At 45.5% G+C, this 24,541-nt stretch overlaps 1 protein-coding gene across 4 annotated transcripts in view; it reads right to left on the bottom strand.

Annotated features, from left to right (window-relative positions):
- MICU1 (mitochondrial calcium uptake 1) overlaps positions 1 to 24,541 on the bottom strand; it is a 108,278-nt gene that overhangs the window by 15,117 nt on the left and 68,620 nt on the right. For all 4 annotated transcript variants that reach the window (XM_035896645.1, XM_035896647.1, XM_035896648.1 and 1 more), the window contains 2 exons: positions 19,219 to 19,416; positions 997 to 1,134 (listed from right to left, as the gene is read on the bottom strand). In XM_035896645.1, coding sequence (XP_035752538.1) covers positions 997 to 1,134; positions 19,219 to 19,416 — 336 coding nt within the window. The remainder of the gene's footprint in view (positions 1 to 996; positions 1,135 to 19,218; positions 19,417 to 24,541) is intronic.

The following is a 24,541-nucleotide window of genomic DNA, read 5'->3' as shown; positions in this document are numbered from 1 at the left end:
TGGCTTGCTTATTTTTTCCTCCAGTTTTTAATTTTTTGGCATTGTTTGCAGTTAATAGAGACCTATTAGTCTACATGCCTCGCTGCTTCAGTATGCCCAAATTCTCCTCCAGTGCCAGTGAAAGGGGGAGAAAATGGGGGGGAAAAAAAAATCACTGGAGTGGGTTTACGTGATCTGAGGATTCCTGCGCATCAAAGGTGTCTGGTTAAGGCACCAAAAAGGGACAAAAAAGGACTAGGCCCTGGCCAACGGTTGTGTTTTATAACACACTTTGCTTCTAAGCCAGTTAAGAAATAAACTCCAGTTCTGATGCCAGGAGGAAGTGGCAATAAAACAGTCAGACCAACCCAACACGCAGCCAAAGACTTTCCATCCAGTCTCATTTTGACAAATCACTTGTTTATAACCTAGTTAATAAAGGAGCAATCCATCTGTATAGAAGCAGATGTGAAATTCTAATACTGAAGTAATTTAGCAGCCCATGCTCGCCTTACCTGATAAAGCATGTCCTTTTGGTACAGATGTCTTATTCCAAGGTCTCTCACTGAATTAACAAGTGTAGGATCTGCAACCTTATTCCTCTCTAAATCATGAGTAATTCGAATAATTTTCCACATAAGTTCATAACTAAATAATAAACCACCCAGTCACAGCAGCTAATTAATCCAAGGTCGAGCCAGTAACTAGGAACATGCCTTCAGTGTTTATTCTGGCTCCAGACCCAGGGTGCTGTTCAGAGAATTTAGATTTTGAAAACTACAGCATCCATTTTGATAGGGAGAAGCCTCCACCCGGTTCTGGACACTGACCACTGCACTCCCACCTCTTCCATCTCCCTGCTGCTGGCAAAGTATTTATCATCTGCAAAGTCAGCACGTCTCCCTACACTGCTTAACAAGGCGGGGATGCTTTTCTTAAGATGGAGATTGCCTACTCATTTCTCAGCCCGGTACGGGACGGCTGCCCCTACTGCAACTTCCCGAATTTGCCACTGACCTCTCCGTCTTGGAAGTGCTTCTTGAGCTGCTTCAGCATGACAGTGAGCTTCTTGGATTGCACCCCGCTGTAGGCCAGGAGCATGCTGCCGAACTGCCGCTCTGTGATCCGCCCCTCCACCGGGTCGTGCCGCTCAAACTGGAAGGGGGTAAAAAAAAAAAAAAAAGGGGGGGGGGGAGATGAAAACAAGGCTGTGCAGCAGAAAGCTCTGTCCAGGGGAAGGGTGTTAAGAGGTACTGTAAAAAAAAAAAACCAAAAACAACATTGCAGGAAACACTGCTGAAGGAGGAATCTTAATGCATTTGAATGAATGCATTCCTAACGCTTCTCCCAAGACTGTCTCCATCAATAAGTCAACATTTTCCCTATGTGCTACTCCTTGGGCAACCTCTGGAAGAAGTCTTTGTATCTCGCCCTCCTAGTTTTATCTCGCAGGGGGACAGAGTTTGTAAAGCTGGGCTTGAAAAGGCAGGATGACTACTTTAACTTGAAACCAAGCTGGTGTCCACAGTTCTCCACAGGGGTGAAACGCAAGAACAAATACCAAGGTGTTCTTCACAGACACTCCCAGCTTGGACGTCTGAATAAGCATGCAAAGAATTTGGCTGCTACAGTGACATTTTCTGATTGACCAAAAATCTGCACAGGACTGAGCTAACGCGCAAGCGTGTGCTTCAAAAGAAGTACATGTAGGTGTGGTTTCATGATGGCTATAAAAGGGGCTGGTGGCTAATAAACCTGGAGAGAAAAATCTTGCAAAAACTAAGTCTCATTGTAGCTCTTTTCTGCTTCAAGCCCTGTAGAGGTGGATTCAGCACAGGAAGGTTTGTGGAGGTCTCCAGACCTCACCTTCCCCAGTCCCAGTAAGTTCTCCTTGTCCTAAGCCCCTTCAAGACTCTTGAGAATGCTGCTTTGAGGACCCTGCAGAACTTCACACAAGCCTTTCAGCAAAGAAAGGTCTTCTCCATTAATCCATCTCTCCAGTTTATGTTCTCCTGTTTTTTTGCTGCAGGGGCGAAGGGCAGAGCAATCCTCCCAACTTGGGAAGGTGGTGGGTTTGACAAGCACTATGTCTTGGCTAAATGAATAATGCAGATTTCATATTTTCCTTCCCCCCATCCCTCTTTGCGGCTCTAGAAACACCAATGTTAGACTTCAACCGACTTCAGTTTCACAGATCTCAGCGCATTCAGGATCCCTTATTTAATTTCCTTCACATTTATCAGAAAACATATGACCTACACTATAGCTGATCACAAGCCAGAAGATGACATTTAACAACAAAATTAATTTTTAAACTCCTACGGAACAACTCAGTACCACTGACTTGACATTATATTGCTCGGTGAGTTAACCATTTCTGCCTCAACCGCTCCTCTGTGCTTAATTACACAGCTAACACAAAAGACAGCAAGGCACCCCACCAAGATGAAGGTGGGGAGATGAAAGCTGGCAGACCCACCAGCCTTGCTTCCAATCCATCTGTAGGCAGAGCTCCAGACATGGCTGGCTATGTATGCACTTAATATATACGCCCTTTAGCTACGCTATGTAACAACCAGGCTGCTTGCAAACGAGCTATTACAATTTCCATGCTAATGCCAAGTTGAGGGTAAATATTTTTTAGTTATTAGCACATCGGCCAGACTTTTGCTGCTTTTCTCAGTGGGGGACCAAGTGATTCCTATTGCATTTGAAATGCATGAAACTCCAGGGCTGGAAGGGTTTAGGTGGACTATGCTGGCAGGACGCAGCTTCCAACTGGACAAATTCTGCTTCTTAGCACCTTGTGCTTTCACTCGAGTGGCCCACACAGTATTTGGGGAAAAAAGATGGCACTTTTTACTGTTGTCCAATACAGATGTTGGGGTTTACTCACGACACAAAACACTGGCCTCTCCCCTTCTCATGCGCTGGGGAAAGGAGAGGGAAAACTCATTTGGAGGAGAAGTACGTGTTCTTCACTAGAAAGCAGAGGTAGTCCTTTCTGCCGTGTTTGAAGGATGCAAAGAAGTTTTACAATACCCAAGAGACACAAAAATTCAGTCAGTACTGTTTCAAAAGCAGCACCATTGCTTTCTTCTATTATAATATTCCTAATTTCAGCCCAAAAGACGCAAACCAATGTTTTTCCTACCAACTGCCTTCAAATAGACCAAATTTTAGCAGAGCGTGAGATAGCATCTTTTATTAAAGGATAAGAAACGGGTCCGAATATCTCGGATCAACCTCGTAATTGGTGAATATACTTAGCAAAGCCTTGAGTCAGCGTCTAAAAGCCCGCCGGTCCTCTCCCCCCACCCTGCATTAAGCAGCAGGCATTGTGCAGCGCCATGGGGTAACACAAGCAGCACAGCTCCCTGCAGCCTTGCAGATGGGGAAATAAAAAAGGGCCAAGTCTTCACAGGTTTTTTGTAACTAGGCACTCAGAGAGCAGTCAGATTTGCACTACCAGATGCAAAAAAGACCAGAAAAGAAAAATTAAAAAAACCTTTCCATCTTAATTTTTCTCCTGACGGGTCCCCCACAAAGCCTTTTAGTGCCAACTGTAAGATAAGAAAGCAGGATTATTCTCCAAACACCATGCTGAAGAAGTCTTAACAGCAGCACAATGATGAAACCTGTCTTTTCAGCCCAGCTTTCCTCTTCCTTTCCCATTTTCAGCCGTGACCCTGAGGTGTTCAAAGCAACTGGCCCACTGCTGCTGCAGATGGTCTCAGCAAGGCCTTCGGCTCCCCTCACTCAGGCTTTCCCTAAAAAAAGATGATGAAACACACCTATGGTTTAAGGATTACCTGGAGAAAGTCAGTACATTAAGAATAACGCTATAATTTTCAGTCAATCTTCGCAGCCACGCGGCTGGGAGAGAGGCAGACAAGCATGCTTTAAGCAGGATTACTTGTGAAATTCAACGCAAAGGAACTTCTGCATCTCAAATGTCACTTCTGAAAACTGATAAACTAAGTTATCTTATTTAGTGGCACCTATTACTAAATATTTATAGCTCGAGAATAAGCAATCGTGCTTATTCCTCTCGTGATTCACCTTCTCAGCTTCTGGTCCTTGGGGTTTTAGGGATTTCCTTGGTGGGAAGCTGCAGCTGGACCGGTATGTCTAAATAGCCACACGACAGATTTTTCCCCCTGCCTGATGCCACTTGGCACCCACTAATCCTTTTACATTACAAAACCGAAGCGTACTGGCCCAAACGTTTCCTGGCAGGTACTACTGTCACACTTTCAACCATCGCTCACAGAAGGAAAGGATGGACAGAGGCGTAGCAAAACATGCAGACTCTGGGTTTGGGCAACCTGGTCTATACCAGGCACTGGGAGATTCTTCTGTGCTACAGAGAAAATAAAAATCAACAAGTGCTGTTGCATCGGCTGTCAAAGACACGAGCCAAGGCAGGTGGGGAAAGCCCTTCTGGAGGCAAACGTACTACAGCATCTGTTAAAAATAACTCCAGTATTCAAGTACGAGGATCCCACCAGCTCTGAGCAGCAGCATCGAAACGTGGAGCACAATCAACATGCTGATGCTCGCAGGATTTTTGGCGCCTTGCAAAATTTATTGAACGTGAAGAGGAGCGCCCATCCTACTGCCATAGCCCGAGTCTTGATCACTGCAACAGCAAGAGCCTCGCCTGCAGCAGACCCACTGCATGAGACGAACGAGCTTTAGTCTTTTGATTTACTGCACAGTTGGGAGATTGTGTTAAAGGACAAAATAAAAATAAAACAAATCCAAGATGAAGGAACTAAAATAACTTATTTATACAAATCTCTTTAAAGTACAAAATTGTCCTGAGGCCTTGCGAATAAACGAACTCATTCCCCCTCCCCGTGGGTTCCAAAACTGGTTCCAACTTTTAATTTCTGCAGGCGGCCATCAGGTGCAGCGATGAGTCAGAACAGCACACAAATATTATTCACAAAAACCAAAAAAAAGCCTGAAAACCATGGAATTAACGCTTCTTATTCTAGGTTGATCTCACTTTAAAACAAGCACCTCTAACATTACAATGAAACACTCACAGATGCCCAAAGTCAATTCCTGGCAGCCAAGCATTTTGCTCTCTCATACACAGGCACACAGCGGTGTCCACTGCAAAGGCCAGCCTAGAAAGGGGCTTGGCAAGGGAGAGCTGGTCGACAATCGGTTTCCAAATTCAAATATAACCACCACCAAACTGAAAAAAAAGCAGCAAGATCACAGTGATGGGTAAAGAAAGTTCAAAACTTGCCTCCAAGCTAGCGTCGGATACATTTAAATTAATTACAGAAGGGATAAGCGGGGGATGGCATTTGAAGATGATGCAGAAAAAGAAAAATTTTGGTGAGAGTTCTGCCTATTTTTTTCTGATATGTTAGCAATCGTGTTTATTCATAAAGTTGGCTTTGAATGATTTGTGAGTGCAAAAACGTTGATTTCAGCTTTAAAAAACCCCAAGCAAACAGCTACCCCCGACATTTCACTTTCCCACCTCCCTGGCTGGGAGCAGAGGTACCACATCTGCGCTCTCCTGGCCTTCTTGAAAGTCTTCCAGCCAACCAAACACAGCTCGCCCATCATCTCCACTTGAAAACGAAGGAGGGTGCAAAGTCTACTGTAATTTTTCTTTCAATACTCAATACGGTGTTAGGTGTTAAAATCCCCCAGGTATTTGAAAAGGCAAGAAAAATAGTGTCCCTTCGCAGGTAACCACAACCCTTTGCCTTCAGGCATGTGACGTTACTGTATGGGTTATTTTTCCAGTTACTCGGGGGGGAAAAAAAACCCAACCCAGCCCCATAAGGATGGGATGCAGGGCAGAGCACACTGAGATTTATTACAAGCAAACGAGTCCTCTGACAGCCTTTTTCTCTTTCACATATTTTAAAGAAAGGAAAAGCACGGCCAAGGCAATCGCTCAGCCAGCATCGCAGGGCACCACCCAGCATGGGACGGAGCAGCTCCCACCATCAGGGAAACTGGGGAGGGACCCCCCCTCCAAAATGCAGCCCCAAAATCTATGTGCACAACACAGATAGGCTGGCAAGTCCAACACCTCCGGAGTAGCTTCCATCTGCAGCCACTTGGTGCCAGCAGCGGCTTCTGCATCCACACACCAGCAAGGGTACAGTAAATAATGAAATATAATGCTCTCCAGTGTTCTTCCCGCAAGCCAGGACACCCGAGATGCTGAAGCAATTAGGCTAAAATATAATCGGCAGTATTTTGAAATTCATTAAAAGCCAACGTGATGTGCAAGGAAAATAAAAGCGTTTATGGAAGGGTGAGAAGGAAGGAGAAACGGGGCACAGCACTTCACTCTCCCACTGCCAACCTGACCCAGCTTCAGTAGTCCAGTCCCAGTAGCCAGTCCATATACAACACATTAGGATACTTTCTACAACCATTTAGAAGACTAGCCATAATCTTAAACGTGGGTTAAATACTCCCACCCTCTCAAAAGAGGCCCCCATCAGACAGGATCAACATCTTCAAGTTCCTCTATAAGCTGAAATGTGGGTAAGCTTCCGTCTAGCTTAGCTTTCTGTCTGAATAAATAACCCTACCCTCTTGTCTTCAATGCATGGAGGAAAGGCTTCATCACACGAGGAGAGCAGAAGGCAAATAAACAGACAGTTTTCTCTGCTTCCAATTCCCCTTAATTGCATATCTTCATAGAAAGGCAATACAAGGATCCACCATAAAACGACAGACCCATAATCCCTCTGCTTCCAGATTTCACTATTTTTTTTCCCCACTAACTCAATGCACCTTCTGCTGCGGGAAATCAAATGCCAGCTTCTGAGAAGCATCCAGCTTGAACCGAGTCAGAGACATGAGAAACACCTTTATTAAAAAAACCACCACGTTGGAACTTCTTAAACACAAACATTGGTTTCCTTTCATCTCTCCTGCCGCCACCAGCTGCAAGGCTCATTGCTGGGAAATGAAGCAGCTCTGATGGCTAAGGAGCCATCTGGCATGGGCAGGAGGACTTCCCTCTGGGTCCTCCTTAACTGTGGAGATGCGGCATCGCAAATGCCGCCGCGGACTCGGACCATCCACCTCATAAATGTAGACTTCTCCAATCAGAGAAACAATGGGGAAAACCAAGAAATGTCATTTAAACCGAGGTTTTAGGGTACAAACAGCATTGTGTCTCTACGAGCACAGACCTGCAGCCTCGGCATGCTGTACATCGCAGGCTAAGGGCTGAATTGCCCCTTCCAGACCAGGCTCAGTGAGGTGGCACCCGTGGCTTTGGCTGAGACACGGTGGTGTTTCGGAAAGAAAATCTGTCATAACCAATAGCATTAATATGGGAAATATCTACCTAAACCCCAGTGCTGAAACCCTGTCTTGCAATCAGAGATTGCAAGTATAAAAAACTGCTTAAAAGCCAGGGAGCAGGGCATTGTCATTGCTGTCCTGGACTGAACTATGCCCAGGAGAGCAACACCAGCTCTGCAATCGCCCGGGGAGGGATGCCAGAGCACCAAAACCGTCAGGGAGGGCTTAGCATCACTGCACAACCACAAATGGACGTAAAAACCTCACGCTTGAAAAGTGGGATTTCTTCTCCTTCCTAACCTGGCACTGCATTTTTGCTCTGTACACTGAACGGTGGCTTATTTTGTTTTGCTTGCTTTGTTTGCTGTGGACAACTGTTAAAATAACCATCACGCCCTTCCAGTGGCTGCACTCAGCATAGGTTCAGATGGTGTTTAAGACCAACCAAAACCAGCAAGAGCCTTGAAGCCCATTGATGCGAGAGGGTAACACCTCGGACTTTTCCTAAAGCGACACCAAAAGAAAAAGCAGTGGCACCTCCCAGGCTGGTTGCTGATTACCTCTACGGTGCAATCCTTCAGGCAGCCCCAGGGCAACAGGATGGGGAAATCGGCTCGGTCTGTGCTTTGGGACTTCAATCTATATTCCCCGGACTTACCCTGTGACGGGAATACCAACTGCCAAGCCGCATGGATGAAGAGAAACTCTGTGCTGCTTTTTCTGCAATCACACCCGTACCTATCAGCGCACGGGCTCATCCCAGAGGTACTGCATGGCCTTGCTAGTCTATAAACACTGGGAAAGAATATGAAACATGGTCACATCATGGTTTTAAAAAAAGATATTAAACACAAATACCATGAAGCATAGTACTCCTGCTGTGCAAGAATCTACATCTTCCGACTTACTAGGTTTTTGTTTTTTGGAAATACTCCTAAACCTATATTCCGTAAATTTGATGTAGATATTCTTGAACTTCACACTAACTGCAACCAGGCATCCCAGCAATATAATTTCTATCCTCTTTAAACACTTACATTAGCAAAATACCTAGCTATATTTGAACAGGCTCTTAAATTTCTAGGAAGGCTTCTTCTAAAAAAACCAATCAAACAAGCTATGTATTCCCTAAGATCTCAAAGCAACCATCGAAAAAAATTAACGTGTGTGTGCCTCTTCTTATTTCCAACGGACATAGCAAAAAAAAAAATAAAAAAAATCTGTAAGGACTTTTGGATGGAGAGAAAAGCGTTGAGGGATGATTTTTGAGCTTATTTATGCTGGCTAAACAAAGACCAATAGCAGAAATATTGCTAATACTAATTCTGTCGGGTTTAGGGGTACTTGAAAAAGGTGACCTGTTCCGAGCGCCGTGGTGTGCGTAATAAAGAATCAAAAGGGTCTGGGAAATAATGATTTGTAGGGTAATATTCAGATTCATAATATATGACCCTTTAAAGCGATATTTGCTCAAAGCTTTATTTGACAGGCTGTAATACATTATTTATCTGCAAACTACTGCAGCACTGGCTCTGTTTACTGTTCTGGAGAAACAGGCTGCCAGGATAGAAAAAAAAAAAAAAAGGGGGGGGGGGGGAAACACTATGCACATTTTCCTAAACCCCAGCAACCTCCTCTGCTGAAAAAAAAATGAATGTATTTGGGAGTAAGCTGTAGTGTTTGCACAGGCACCAAATTATTGCCAAAAAAATAAAAGGATGCAAAAGTTTCTAAAGACTTTTTGTTTCGAAAGATCAAAGGTTTCAAAATATTTTTTTTTTGTTAGTTATGCTGAAAGGTTCCAGTGCACGTGGATCTAAACCACTGGGTTTTGCAAGGTGAAACCCAGCCGGCTCCAGATACAGCCTGACGTTCTGCGCTGGCAGCCTGCAGCCCGTTGGATGGGACCAACAGAGCCCAATTATGTTATTTGGTAAAAACCAGTCAAAGAAACAGCTCTACAGATTATCAGAGCTACCGACAGCGGCAGAAACGCAAACGGGATGGATGCAGAGGAGGAAATGCCAAACGCAGAGTCTGAACCATCGTGCACAGGTTGTTCTGGGTATTGCCCTGCAAGGCTGGGCAGCACAAACCCGGGCTGCCCAAGAAAGTCAGTCCAGAGCTGGATAACCCATGCAGAGAAGCAAACCATGACCACCACGACCCACCTCCGATGCCAGGAGCAGGCCGAGAGGCTCCCTGCCTGCAGCGCTGCAGCAGCTCCTGCCCCGGCGTGCTGCAACACCGGCTGCACCGAGCTGCCTACTGCTGATGGAGGTCCCTGCTTCACCGGGAGCGGGCAGACAGCACCATGAAGTCCTCAGGGTTGGAAACCACCTCCGAGCCTCGTAAAACTAGCCAGAGCATCCGAATTATTTAATTGCCCATTAACTCCCTCCCCTACCTGATTCCCTGGACTCAAGCACGGGTTGTACAGCTGGTTCAGGTCGGGAAAAACGCGCCCAATGCTACCAGCAGCAGCTTGCTTCTCTTTTTTATCTTACAAGAAAAACATATGAAAGAAGAGGGAACTATTTTCACATGAGAAAAATCCAGTCTTATGAACGCTTTCCCTGTTCGCTCTCTCCCTCTGCTCTCTGAGAGCAGCTTAAGTGAGTATGTAGCAGGCAGGTTAAAAATGTAGATCCGTCTGCGGCAGCGCAATCCCGGCAGGCCAGGTGTTTGATAGATGCTTTTGAGGTTTCATTGACCTTGGCACACCACTGCTGCCCACAAGGGGAAAAAAATTAATTCCAATCACCAGCAACTTGTACGTTTTAATGAGCAATTAAAAAAGGTTATGTAAAGACGGCCACACCTGAAATTCAGCCTCATGAATCAAAATAACTTCTTGCCAGCTCTGAAAAGATCTGTGTTTTGAAATTTCACACAGTGGAGGAATGAAAGGAAGGAAATGTAAAGGAGAGGGATCAGTAATACTAAGGGGAGAGGACACATCTGACAAATTAAAGGGAAGCACTCGCCTGACTGCCAGGATGGAGAAGGGGAAGAAATGAGCAGCCACCTCCCACCGCTGGTCTCCAGACCTGGCTCTATTACTGCCACTCCTGCCCTTGACAACACTCCTGGTACCTTGGCACAAGGAACCGAGCAGCTTTTCCATCCTGCATGCTCACCGAATGAGAAAAGAACAAAGTTCAGAAGCAGTACAAGTTCCCAGCCCTCCCCACAGGGATACCCATGGGATGGCAGAGCTGCAAGGACCACAGCCAAACTATTATTCTGAAAAAAACCACAAATAAAAATCTCCATGGAACCAATATACACAATTTTGTTAAGAAATATAGCTCTCTTACTGCCTGCTAGGGTTTACGCTGTTTCTGCTTGACCTTGGTGCTCAATTTGCCAAGAAAAGTAAGTTTGCAGCAGTTTGGTTCAGCCTAGCAGGGAAAAGGGAGTGCTTGCATCCTGCTCCCACATCCTTAATGCACCAACAGAAGCAAAGTCGGGAGCTGAAGCACAGGCAGCAATGTGTGGAGGTGCAGAACAGCTCTGTCTTTGGAGCTTGAAAGGGGAAAAAAAGAGCAAGAGGACTAAAGTATTTAGGCAGAAGTCAAATACCTGCTACAAGAACTGCTGATCAGAAGGTTCCCAACAGCACGCTGTTACTGTGCAGGACTCTATTTATATTTATTTTGGGTCATGCTTAAGAAGCTGGCTGACATTCTCACCCAAGCAAGCACAGCAAGCCCGTCGGGTGATAAATGTTTCAGTTTTTTCTGTGATTAATAAAACACATTGCCCACGCTCCTGTAGTCACTGTACTTGAGGGTCCACGGGAAGATGGAAAACACGCAGCCCTCAACATCTGCTTTGATTTTTGTCAGCTAACGAGGACATTGCTAATGCCTCAGCAACGGCTCTGCGATAACAAAACAAAGCCACAGAAGCTTCCGAGATGGTTCCTGCCTTTCCCACCTCACTAACAGCACGAGACCCAGCACCAGCACAAAATCCTGTGCATGTGCTGAGCTTGCCAGGCATGAGCTCAGCGCTGGTCTGAAGCCTTCCTCTGTCTGGGGCTTACGTGCCCAGGTACATCACCCAGCTAAGGCAGCCGTACGGCTGCAGTCCGAACACGTTCATGCAGACGTCCCCAGCCTCTTGCCCATCAACTTTTGGGATTACCTGGCTCTTGGTTAACCGAATTGCTAGCTTATCCCTTCTACTTTATGGACTCGGCGATACAAACCTCCACACACACTCTCCTGGCAACATAATTAAATACCACTCTTGGAATTTTATTTGCAGGGGTCCTACAAAAGGCTCTGCTGCCTGCGCGAGCACAGAGCTCAGCGCGCTGCTCTGTGGGAGCTCGGGAGTGGATTTACACATACTTCATAAACCAAAGGAGCCTGTTGTTACAGAGCAAAACCCTCTACTGCTGCTAACGATGCAATAAATAGGAATTTCAATAAAATCCTCAAACAGCTTCTCCTGCAGAGCCGCTGCATCAACCACTTTTAAGTCACCCAGTTCAAATACAAGCAAAGCAGCAGCATATACCACAGCAGGTATTACCTCCCCAGGCATTGCAATGGTTGCTTTAATCAGTTCACGAAGCACCCATCCCAAACGAGGAGATGGGAATGCTGCTTCTGTGCATTCGAGTGACGTCCCAGCAACATTCGCAAGCAGCTGCAGCACCTCAGTGCATGTGTATTGTCCCATGCCCATGCCAGCGCCACCGGCATGCTTCCAGACCACTGGCCATTTTGGTCTGCTGGCCAGAGGACGTTCTCAGCTTGACGCTGGGTACCTGCTTGGTGTCACTGCCCTTAACCTCAGCGTGTCGGTGCCAGGCGTAGCGCTGCAACTCCTCGCTTGTCACTGCTGATGGAGCAGACCCAAGTTACAGCTAAGACACAATTTAAGAAGTGCCTGCCTGAGTGCTTTTACTTGATTCCAATCCAACAGGTACGTCAGAGACAACCACACAGCCAGACATGGTCTTCCCATTCTCCTGCAGACCAAGTACACAGTGGACTGAAGCAGAGCCCAGGGGCCCATGCGCCCATCGCTCCTTGAAGCACGCTGGTTGGCAGCACCAGGATGTCTCACCAAGCATTTCACAGCTGACACGCAGATGCTTGATGTGCTCGTATGATCCTGAGCCCCCCTAAAGCACCCCACAGCTGGTACCTGACTCTTCCTCCACACCTCTCAGAGCGATGCACTGGCAAGGTTTGATTGCTCTGGCACAGACAATTTCCCCACTTGCTTTTGCAGCCTGTAGCGGGGAGGAATTAGTTCAGAATAGTGTTTATGGCATCTTTCGATAGAGGCACAAAGCACAGCTTTCGGTACCTCACCCGTGACGGTGAACCACCCACCCACCAGCACTCTTCCTTCTTAATGAAAAAAGGGACTGAATTTCAACCTGTCTCATATTTAAGCTAAACTTGCCCTGGCGCACATTTAAGCCTTTCATTACCTGCTCTGCTGTTACTGATTGATGAAAATTACTTGCCTCAGTCTTCTTTATAGTGACTCACGTTTACAGAGACAGTTATACCTCCCTTCTGTCTTTAAGCTGAACATGCCATGGCCTCATAACTCATTCCTATTTTCCAGATTTTTTTTTTCCATACTAACACCCCACTCTGAATTCTTACCAAGTCTTTGGCTGACACGGGACAAAAACTGAATGCCAGCTTTTCCCCAAACCCTGACCGAGACAGTTTGGTCAACCTGAAAGCTTCACGTGACCCCTTCCATTCACACATCAAGACAAAAGTAGGCTGCCAGAAGCTTTTAATGCCATCAAAAACATGATGAGCTGTCCATTTCAGCTGACTGCCTAGAAACTCCCAGCTTACATACGTATACGCTGGGCTGTGCCTCCTTAACTAGGGTTCCCTAACATGAAACTATTCATGGTGGTCAGATGACCCCATTTTTAACTGGAGATATCACAAAATCCTGTCATCCACAACACCTTCATGGCTATTCATCACAAAGTCATGGTCATCAGCCTCATTTCTAGTCCCTAAAACTTTAACACATTAAAAACAGAAAAGGGAGTATACAGATCTGCAGGAATAAGCCTGATAACTCCTTTCTCCTTGGCACTAAATCTGTCACAGCTTTGTCCATCCCTGACGCTAGTAAGGACTTCTGGGGTGGGGGGAGAAGCCTCAATGTCAAGTTCCTCTTCCCTTCCAGAGCTGTTATTTAAAGGTTACTGGCTATCAACACACCTCAAAGCTAGAGTCAGAGGATGACGATAGTGACAGAGACCCAGCGCGTGTGCTCTCAGACTCAGATAGAGACAGAGATGATCTCCAAGGCATGCCATCCACCGACCCCTTCATTCCCAGTCTGCCTCTGCCAGCTGGGATTAACCAAGAGAAAGAGGTTCAGGCTGAACATGGTATGTAATAGCACAAGAGGACAACTGGATAGCAGGGGATCACCGCAGGAGGTCTCCCCTCGGTAAACAGATCTGATCCTCCACTGCCGTCTCCCGTGCCTCTTGGCCTCACAGCATCCATCCTGCAGCTGCAGAGGCAGTCCGTAAGCACACATTTGGTCTGTTGTCTTAGCAGAGAAGAAGCTCCTAGGCAACACACCAGAACACAGACGTAAAAGCCAAGCTGCTTTGCTTTGGTTGCCTATGAAGTGGCTGCTTTTTAATTTTATTTTCAGCTTATTAATATGCCTCTCCCTGCTCTAATTCCATGCTTTACCTATCCCCTCTCCCAGCAGCCACGGTTTGCCCTTCACCAACCCCGGGGCTTGGACTGCCTCTCCCCACCGCTCACGACCCAGCTGCAGGGCTTATGCTCCTCGGGGCAGGAGCTCTCACGCCATGTGGGACCACGTTACCGAGCCTGGGTCCTCCCGATGCTGCATCCCCACTTTGCCTTCCCGCTGAATTGCTCATCCTCTGGGATAAACAGAGGCGCACTTTAGGCTTTCTATATTTAACGGTCAGCCCGTCCTCCCTCCTTCCCCATGGCATACTGAAAGGTTTCAAAGCGTATCTTTCAATACCTCACCGGCACATCCCAGGTGACTCAAACCATTCTTTAACACGTTTGCATATCAGAGATGCCATAGCGAGAGACACCTCGGGTAAGCGCTGCAACCAGGTCAGGAAATTGCTAATAAGGAACCCAAGTGATTTTTGTATCTGCCATTAATTGCCCCATTAAAGAGACAACTTCCCAAGTGCTGGTTTGGCTTTTCATGTGAAGGAAGAGAAAGCAAGTAGAGGACTAACAGAGGAGATGTAGAGGATACAGATACAGAACTAGATAGAGAACTGATAAAACTACCTAAGTATACAAATCCATTACAGAATGCAGAGGAGGAGAAATTCATAAGAAAAAAGGGAAAACATTACATCCCCCATCATTGCTCCCACGGTGGCCAGGCCAGCAGCAAAGCTGATGGCAAGTGAATCAGCAGGTAAAGGACAACTTTGTGAGACAAGGCAGCTAACCACGACAAAGACATCATGTAAGTTCAATAGCAAATTGACCTCCAAAAAGCCCAACTTTTGGGCCCTTCCTTACAAAGCTTAGCCAATCTGACACTGCCAGACTTCATTTTTCAGGCCAGTCAAAACAATTTCTTGAAGTTACTCTTTTCTTTCACCTAAATCACTGCAGCAGATACAAAGATACACATAAAGTAAGTGATTTTCCAGGTGGCAGCAATGGTGTGCGATACCTTTGCCATGTTCTCACAGAATCCCATTTTACTTCTCTTTGCTCCAGCATTTGGAAGACCTTTTGCTAGAGAAGGACCGCTACTGGGGCATCCTTGATCCTTGAGTAAATAACAGTCTGCAAAAATCCTTATGTTTAAGCATAAGGATACACAACTGCACGAGGATCTGACTCTTGAACCTATCTGGCAAGCTCCTCCATGGGAAGCTGCATGTCCTAGCTGCATGCAAGCCACCTCGAGGCGCAGACCCCCAGATCCCACCAGACTGAGACATGGGGTTGCTCAATGCTGTGCAGCACAACCTTGTCTCTGCAGCCATGGCATCCCCCACCAGGAAGACAGCCCCGCACCTACAAGGCGTAGGGCTGGATTAGTACCTGCTTCACCAATTCAGCTGAGAACAAATGCCCTCTGTGAGAAACTGTCAGGGTAACAGTGTGCTATAGAAATCTCACTGTGGGCAAATTGAGGAAAAAAAAACCCAACAATCCTTTTTTTAAGGTCTTACACCATAGGCATGTATCCCACTGCTGGCAGAAAGAGACCTGGGGAAATAAAAGATGACTAAATATGGAGATTAAATCACTGCTTTTAGGAGGTTTTGGGTTGCCTTTCAGGGGTGACACAGCCGTGGAGAACAAAGGGCTAACACATCTTTTCTACATGCACTTACAGAATCATAGAAAAATTTAGGCTGGAAGAGACCCACGGGCTGGCTGGGACTGCTTTTGGTCCACGAAGGACACGGGAATATCTAGGACAGACACTAACAAGCAGAAATAGCATAAACAATGATGTCAAGTCCTATTCGTCTTCCTAATTCACAGAGTACTTTCACTCAAAAAAAAAAAAAAAAGCACCATTTGAACCCAATACCAACTGACCTAACAGGACACATTATAGCTGCAGAGCCTGTCCAAACTTGTCACCATTTGTCACGCTAAGCGACAAGAAGAAAGCCCTTCCATAGGTGCTAATGCAAGGCAGAGTGAATGCAGCAAGAAAATGGCAAGGACTTCGCCCCATTCAGTGGGTTGGTTCTCGTGGCTCAGCCTTAGCCAAGCTGGGCCACCCTGCTTCCTCCAAGTAGCCAAACCGCAAGAAGTTCTAAGAAGCCATTAAAAGCTCCTTCTCTCCCTCTGGCTGTGGTTACTTTTCTCATCCTTCCCTTCCTGCAACTGAGCTGATTGCTGTGTTTCCATAAAATGATGGAAAATGTACTTTCATCAAAAAAATAAGCAGAAGGGAAGAAGGAAACACCAGGCCGTGGTTACTGAACCACGCTGTCAGCACTTCAGCCATAAGGAACACTGAAATGTTCAGGGCTTTGTCTGATCTAATTCCTCTGAGAAAGTTTCTGCTCAATCTTAACAAGAAATATGCATGAGTATTTTGTTAAAAAAAAAAAAAAAAAAAAAAGAACCAAAATCAGTAAGCGGAAAGTGGGTTCAGATGGTCAGAAACTATTGTTCCACCTTCACAGTCAGCGGAAGAAACTGGCTCTCAAGCGTATTAAGTGCAGATATGCCTGGATCCTGAGCCGAAGGGAAAACAGGTTTAAAAGAGGTCTAACTTAAAGTAGGTATCTTTTGGAAGAGAGAAAGCGGGCATCCCAATTTGAGAACAGAGGCACCGTGTCACCCCAGGGCTGCACCAGCCCCAGGAGATACTCTTCAGACCTGCTCACAGTGCATTTCCCCAAAGCCTTTTCTGGAGTTCAGGTGCTGAACATGAACAAAAAACGGTTTTCAAATTAACATCCCCGCTTCAGACCACGTACTCATTTTGCTAAGCCAGCAAAGGATGAGTAGATGAGGGTACAAGAGTTCAGCTGAGCCCCTGGCAGATCTGCCACCCGCAATTTTCTGCTCCCTCTTGCCCATCGGTAACACTGGCCACACCAAGAGAAGGATCCAGAGATGATCTGCATGGGTAGTCGAGCACGAGGCTGACGAATAACCGCTGTGCTCACAGGCTCATTACCCAAATAGACACATAAAACAAGGGAAGCCGATAAAAATCAGCTACGTGAGTTACCTGATGCTCTGCAGTACAAGTATTTCCTAGCACCACTTCTCTGATTTGCACAGGTCAAAGTAAATACTTGAGGGATGTCTCTTTTCTAAATTGCCACGGATTTTTAAGTGGCTGAGTTCATTAGAGCACTCTCTGGAAAAGGAGCAACGCAAAGCCGCTAGATACTTGTGTGAAAAGCCGCTTAACCATGAACAAACACATCAAATGTGAAGCAAGGAGAGAAGGTGGGAGTTCACGTCAAAAGAGATAAAAGCAGAAGAGGAGAGAGGCCACGTTGTGTAATGCTGAAGACAGAAATAGGTCTGTGTTGCCTAAATCGATGAGAACTATGAACAGAAAGAAAATCAGGTGCTTTAGGATCATGAACGCAGGAAAAAATTAAGTTTGGCAGAACAGAAGAACTGCTACCTTTGCATAGGTCAATTTTTCAGTTAAAATGAGTATCAAAAACGCTAAGCACAGCATGGTACTGTGCTCAAGGGTGCTGTCAGGAATTCAGCAGTGATGCATTTATGACATTCATTAACTTACCGAGACATAAATATTTTGTACTATCCCCAATTAATAACTTGTTAGAAAGGCAGCTAACATTCGCCAGAAAGACGTAGAATTGACTGAAATCACTGAAAACTAAATTAATACTAAATGGTTGCAGGAGGAAAAGAAGAACAAGCGCCATGAAACTGAAAAAACCCCCCCGTGCTTCTTAATGAGATAAGTAGGGACCTGCGGAGGGAGCACAGGACTCCAGTACCTCCATCCCTGGAGCAAACGTGGCAGTGGGAAACCAGAGCAGGACAGCAAACAAGGATAGAATAATCTGTTTCTCTTCCCTTTGCATTTGAGTTTCATCTTAAGTTTCTTAAGCTTAAAAAGTATTGCATTCATTTTCAATTTGTAGAGGCACTGAGGAGTCGGCACTTTCCAGTTCACATAGAACTTTTTCTTCAACCAACCTATTCCCCCTGCAAACGTAGAGCCACACCACCCGCTTTAATGACCAGTTAAATGAAGTCAGTGAACTGGACAATTACCTTCATAAAAAAAATTAGCCATTGGGCCAGGTTCTTACTTAGATTTGTAAAACTCCAAATAAAAAAGGGAATAAATTCAAGTTCGGTTCTCAACAACTGACTTAACAGGAACTTAATAACATGCTGCTGGATCACACAGCCTGAGCAGGCAGACATTCATACATCAGACTGAAGCAGCAGTGAGCTCCAAATACTGCTGTCTTAACACATTGTGGTTGTGGGGGATCTTCTTGTGCACAAAATCCCCATTTCTGATGCAAATAAAAGCCTGGCTTTGCTCAAGCCAGGTCAAACCCCTGAGCCTGCTCCAGAGAAGGGGGCTGGTTTTGAGTCAGCTCCACTTGGGAGCTGAGACACAGACCAAGGAGTCCCCCCCATTGCTGTTCTTGTACTCGCTTCAGTCTAAAGAAGCAAATTTTGAAGTTTGATGCTTAAATTCTGGCTATGCGATGAGGACAAGGGAGATTGGGAGCTGCTGTTAACTCCTGGTAACGCAAAGAAAAAAAGGAGACCTTCAATTCAATTGAAGGGTAAGAGTCTCAAAATATATGGACGTTTCTTATCATGCACGTGAGCTCAGGAGTGAATAATGGAGGTCACATAAGAGACCACCTATTTAGCTGGATTGACATAAGGCTTGAATGCTTACACAGCCAAAATATTCAGAATAGTGAAGCAAACAAGAAGGTGGGGACAAAAGCAGAGATGAAGAGTTTTGGGATGATTATGTACCCTGGTCCTTCAGGGCACAGCTTGCTCACTAGGAATGAGACAAACCTGCCTTGGGAAGGTAGCAACAGACTGCTCACAACCTCTTTTGTCTTTTTCTAAAGCATCTCATAATCATCTCCATCAGCAGTGCCAAGGCGTTGGCAAGGCAAGCACCACATGGAGGGACACGCACCCGGGACGTGTCGGCTGCTGCTGCAACTCCACAAGAGCAGCTACTGACAAAAGCTGGAGATGTTCCCCAGGATTGCCACAGGCACTAAAATGCCCATCAGAAATTCAACAACAGGTTTGAATCCGTGAGTGCTATGAGCTGCAGCTGTAGTAATTCCCTCCAAACCCCTCCCATGCTCTTGCTCTTCCTCCAGAAACCACGGCATGCAGCACTGTTCACACTGTGCTGCCCTCTCCACCATACATAAAATACAACCCAAACCTCGAGCTTCAGAATATCATGCTGCAGTTTGCGCTGGAAGTCGAGGAAGTGGGAGATGGTCAGCTTCCCCTTCAGATCTGCCCCAAAGAAGTACGTTGTCAGCGCAGAGTTGAAACCAGTTTTCAGGGTGTTCCCCGTTGTAGACCGGTCTCTGTGGCGCATGCCCATGCTGGTTTGGGAGCGAATGATGCTCTGGACCTAAACATAAGAGGGAAGATGTTAGCATCAAACACACCACCGGGACTCACAGTAGTCAAGTATCAGTACGAAGTACTCCAGATTCTATTTTTTTTTTTTTTTCCCCAAAATAATTCTTAAAAGACATGACAATTCAAAAATTTGTCTGAACTTAGGCTTTGGTTTTTTCAGTCCTCTTTAAATAAAGAAGAATATAAAATGCTTAAAACGAGTTTTAAGAAACAATTCACCCAGTTTGCAGATGAGCATTTTAGCACTGATCCTACGCCTGGTCAGCAGAGAGCAGCTTGTTCCCAGCAAAGTCGCAGGAAGAGAGAAAGCCGAAGCAACCACGGGGAAGAAAAAAGCCTGCACACATTTTGGAGCTTCCACTCCTACTTTACTGCCCAGCCTTGTTAGTTCACACCTTGTTGGCTCACATTGTGTTTCCTTTCCCCTTGCGCACAAAACCAGGGGGTTTTCTACCCAAAGGCACCCTCTCCTTGCTGCCTGCTGCTCCCTGCCGTGGCTGGAAGCTCCTGCATCCCTGGGGCTGTGCAGCAAGCTGAGCTGCAGGCAGGGGGGCTCACCCACCCAGAGCAAAGGGCTCTCCAAAAGTCCCGCAGGCTGCATCAGCCCAGACACAGCCCCAGCATAACAAGTACTGCAGAAGTATCCCACTTACCTGCAGACCGGGGTATTTGCACGAAGACAGCTAAGTGTGAAAGCACCCATTGTAACAGCAGTATCTCAATGTTTTTAATAAACCATGCAAGCAAACGGCATCCTCCTCCTCCTCCCCTGAGCTCTCAGCAGCGTCCTGTACCTTCTCAAAGGCACCGCTCAACTCGAGTGAGTGCTACAGGACAGGGCAAGGATGTGCAGGACAACTTCCCTACCCCCTAGGACAGGGCAAAAGGTTGAACCTGAAGGATGCAACAGCCTGAAAAAACCCCAAGAGTTTGTTATTTTAAGGTTCCTGTGCTAACTTAAGGGGGCAGCCAAGCCAAAAACACACTCGCCTCTTCTCTCCATCCCCAAGTATCCCACCACCCCTTCCCAGCACTCTCCCATCTATCGCGGCGATATGAGAAGCCAGGGTTATTCTCTATGTAACAGCTGATCTCTTCCAACAAGGCAGAGGATCCATATTCAGGGCAACAAGAGTGAGAAAGGAGGGGGAAAAGAAGCCACCCGACGTGCTGCCCAGCACTCAGCCTCAACAGCACAGGCTTCCCGAAGCTCCAGCAAACACCGCTGCTTTGCCTTCAGCCTCTTCCTCCTGCTGACAAAAGTTGGCAGCCGTTTTTCTTCCCTCTCTTCCAAGAGCTCCAGCTGTCCAAAGGACGCCAGAACCTCATTATGGTGGCATACGGCATGTTCAATTTTTTCCTAAGAAGAGAGCGAGCGCTGGAACAACCCCAAACAGGCTGCTCCGGAGGGGAACGCCGTGTATTGCTGCTGGGCTCACCACGCTTGAAACACTGCCTCTGAACCACAGACTCATGGCTATTCTTCCACTATAAAGAAAACCAAGTCAAGTTAGAAGAAAAAAAAAAAAAAAGAAAAAAAAAAAAAAGAAGAAAATACAGAAAAAAAGGGGTTGGGTTTTCTTCTTTGAAGTATGCACTGTGATGTGCAGAAGGATTTTTTTTCACTGTAAAGAGCAACTCCTTATTTTGCTTTGCGTTCCACTTGAACTGCAAGCTCTGTGTGCACGTTTTGGAGACAAATATTTATAAACTGTCTGAAGCAATGCAGTTTATGACCAGTTTGGAAAACTGCCCCTGTTTCTGGAGAAGCGAGTGTTTACCACACTGCAGGCTGTTCGATAGAGCATCTTTTCCCGGGTGTTATTTATCCTACATCCGTCTTCTCTCCCCATCTATAACATGTATCAGACAGTTTGAAAAATCCATCTGTGGGCATTGGAGCCAAAATTATTCGGCTGGTCCCCATTTTGGGTAATCCTTCTAATACCCAGAAAGGCAGGCAGCCCCTGCAAGAAGTTGTCCTCCAGCCCAACCAGCACTGTCCTCTCCCACAGCTCATCAATCCTACCAGGATGGGAAGCAGAGATGCTTCACCGTCTTCTGTACATACTTCAGCCTACAGGTTTGTGATCGGTTTCATCTTTTGCACCAGGCAAGAGGAAAAGAAAAAAAAAGTCAATGAAAAACAGTTAATGGTTTGAAAAGAAATCACGAGTAACACTGCTTGAGAGTTAACTACTTTTCATCTGGCTTTTTAATTAAAAATAGAAGAGTAAGCTAACAATTTACATGCTGAGGGATGAAAAGTTGAAGATGATACTGATGCAGGCACCAAACCATTTAGCGCTATGCACTAACCATATGGAAAAAAAAAAATCTGAAGCTCTTCAACAAAGCCTGAAGAAATTCAATATTTTCTCATTAGGCAGTAAAAGCCTCCAACTTACTCGCATATTAGCTAAATTACCACAAGTAATTTTCTTCCTTGATGAATACTCTTAAAGTTTGTCAGACATTAATGAGAAGAGACCTGCTGTTGGCTGTCTCCAAAGACGACGTGTGAAAAAGGAGTAAGAAATTCATTCCCACGTGCTCGGGGCCAAGCAGGGATGGTACAACGTTCCTGTGACGACCCTTTTCTTTCCCTTCTTTTTCTCCCCATTCTCCCCAAAATGATCATAGAATGTTTTGGGTTGGAAGGGACCCCTAGAGGTCATCTAGTCCAACCCCCCTGCAGGAGCAGGGACACCGCTAACCAGATCAGGCTGCTCAGAGCCCCGTCCAACCTGGCCTTGTTGCTCTTTTAAACCGATGCCAATTCTAGCAGCATATTCCCCTGGTAGGGCCAGTTCCAGCTGCCCCTGCCAGGTGAGATGGTTACGGTACAGATCTGCAAACCCTGCCATCCTTCATGCTTTTACTGAGGCATTTCCATAAAGAGTGAAAAAGAGTATTTATCACATAAGTTATTCCGTGCATTATATCATATATGTGTATAATGTTATATATGTGCCTCTTGCTGAAGCTATGCCTTTGCTTTAATTCTGTTTGCAAAGTGCAGCTAAATCAGTTGTATTTGTCAGCTGATTTATTTGTCAAGATATTGTCAGCTTCTTCTCCCTTTCCCAAACTTCCTTTCCCTCATGCGCTGACTCGAAAGCTCTGGAAGCTCAGCCTTCACCAAAAGGCTCTGATGCTAACCGGGAATTTCATTCCTTTATATAGAGGCAGTGACGCATGTAACAAGCTTAACAAAAATATGTCCCTCTTGCTAAGGATTTTTATATGACTTACCGCACATATAACTTCCCTTTGCCTACCGGATTATTTGAAAGAATTTAATTCAATTTTGTACTTTCACTTTCATTCTGAAACATTCATCCTCAAGAAACAGCCTTTCTTATTTTACATGGCTAATAAAAAAGCCAAACATGACACCTGTGTTAGTACCTTGGCATCACTGCATTTTTAGTAGGCAGTTAACTGTTCTCCACTTTTCTTCAATTCATTTATCTCCATAATTTATTTTACTCTACAACATTAGTAACTACTGTAAAACACCTTTTGAATTGTCAGATATTATCAGATAGCTGCAGTGGCACGCTATATTCATGCACTGTGCAAATAGAAGGAAGAGCAGTAATTTTTTACTTGGGAAAATAGGAAACTTGGAATTTTTCATAGCTAAGTCAGTGATTTGTAGGAAGGCAGTGCTAAACAGCACAATAACCTGGACACAGTGGTGTATTCAAATTGAAGGAAAATTAATCAACTCCTGGGTTTACATTACCAACTGTCATGTGAAGGGATATCATACTGGAGATAAACTTACTCCCATTCTCCTAATAGTCCAAAATTTGCATCTAAAAACGTACAGTTAACCAGATACATTACACAGCTCTGGAGCAAACTCATAATAATGACATCATACCCACAAGGTAATAATTTAAAGAGGATGACAGCAAAAGATTAGAAGGGGGGACCATTAATTTAACAGACCTGCTGTGCCACTGGTTCTTCCCATTTATAGCAAGTGCCCCCAGCACGACCTCTTACAGACTCTTCTGAAGTTAACTGATCGTTCCATCAACTGATGAGTATGGATTTGTAACTGGATTATTCCGGGCTGCTTTGTTCTCGGGTATCATTACACAGCTTTTTGCCATCTCTGAACACGTGTAAAAGATCCAGCATAAAACCCCCACAAGGGCAGGTTATTTTTTGACCACAGCGCCTCGCTTCCTTTGCCCAGAAGCACAGCTTCCACTTGCCCATTAAATGTACAGCCTGGAGGGATGCGGGGTCACAGAAGAAGTGCCAGGGGCCACGTGAATATTAGGTAGGTGAGTGGTGTATCTCCTCTACCTTGGTCTTTGATAGCAGAGGTGGTGACTCCTCATCCAACCAGCCAGTTCCCTTCTTTGCAAACGTGTTTACTTTTTCTTTCATGAGTAGCACACACATGGAGCTTTGCCAATATGCAGCAACTTCAGGGTGTTTATGAGTTTCCAAAGCCTTAAGGCTGTTTTCTACATAGGGAAGAAAACCATTCACTTCTTTCTGCCTGGGGAGGTCAGATCTTTTCCCCACCGATGGCTCGAGTCTTCAATCTATTCTCGCTCTAACACAATCACAAACCATAGCTTATGGGAGGATCACCAGTAGCAGACATGCGGGCTAAGCTCATTGAAAAGCCTGCATCAAACTCCCTGCTGATGAAACCTTGGGAAGAAGCAAGGGAAAGAAACTAATGAAAATACCCTTTCAACAAACACTTCTTTAGATTACATTGAAATAAATGGCAACATTCTTCCTTGAAGCAGACTTGTCCTGGTTGCTCTATGAAGATAAGCAAGATTAGGGAATGCAATAAAAACTGTGGAAGAAAGTAGGACCAAAATCCTAGGACACCAGTACAGTGAAAAAAATGCTTTCTCCACTTTGGAGGTGACATCTTGTAAAGATACCTTGGTGACGAAGTCACGGGGAATTGCAGTTTATACTTAAAGTTGTCCTGGTTGAATGAAAAATTATGTCTTTAAATACCCAGTAGGGGAAAAAAAAAAAAAGCAGGCACTGAGGCAACACAGCAGAGCACAGAAGGAAAAGACGTAAACCAGCAGTAACCACAAATATGAATCACAGTAACATCG

This window comes from Egretta garzetta, unplaced genomic scaffold, assembly GCF_000687185.1.
Source record: "Egretta garzetta isolate BGI_Z169 unplaced genomic scaffold, ASM68718v1 scaffold536, whole genome shotgun sequence".
Lineage (NCBI taxonomy): Eukaryota > Metazoa > Chordata > Aves > Pelecaniformes > Ardeidae > Egretta > Egretta garzetta.
The sequence above is the reverse complement of the archived record's forward strand: the minus strand, read 5'-3'. Positions and strand labels throughout refer to the sequence as shown.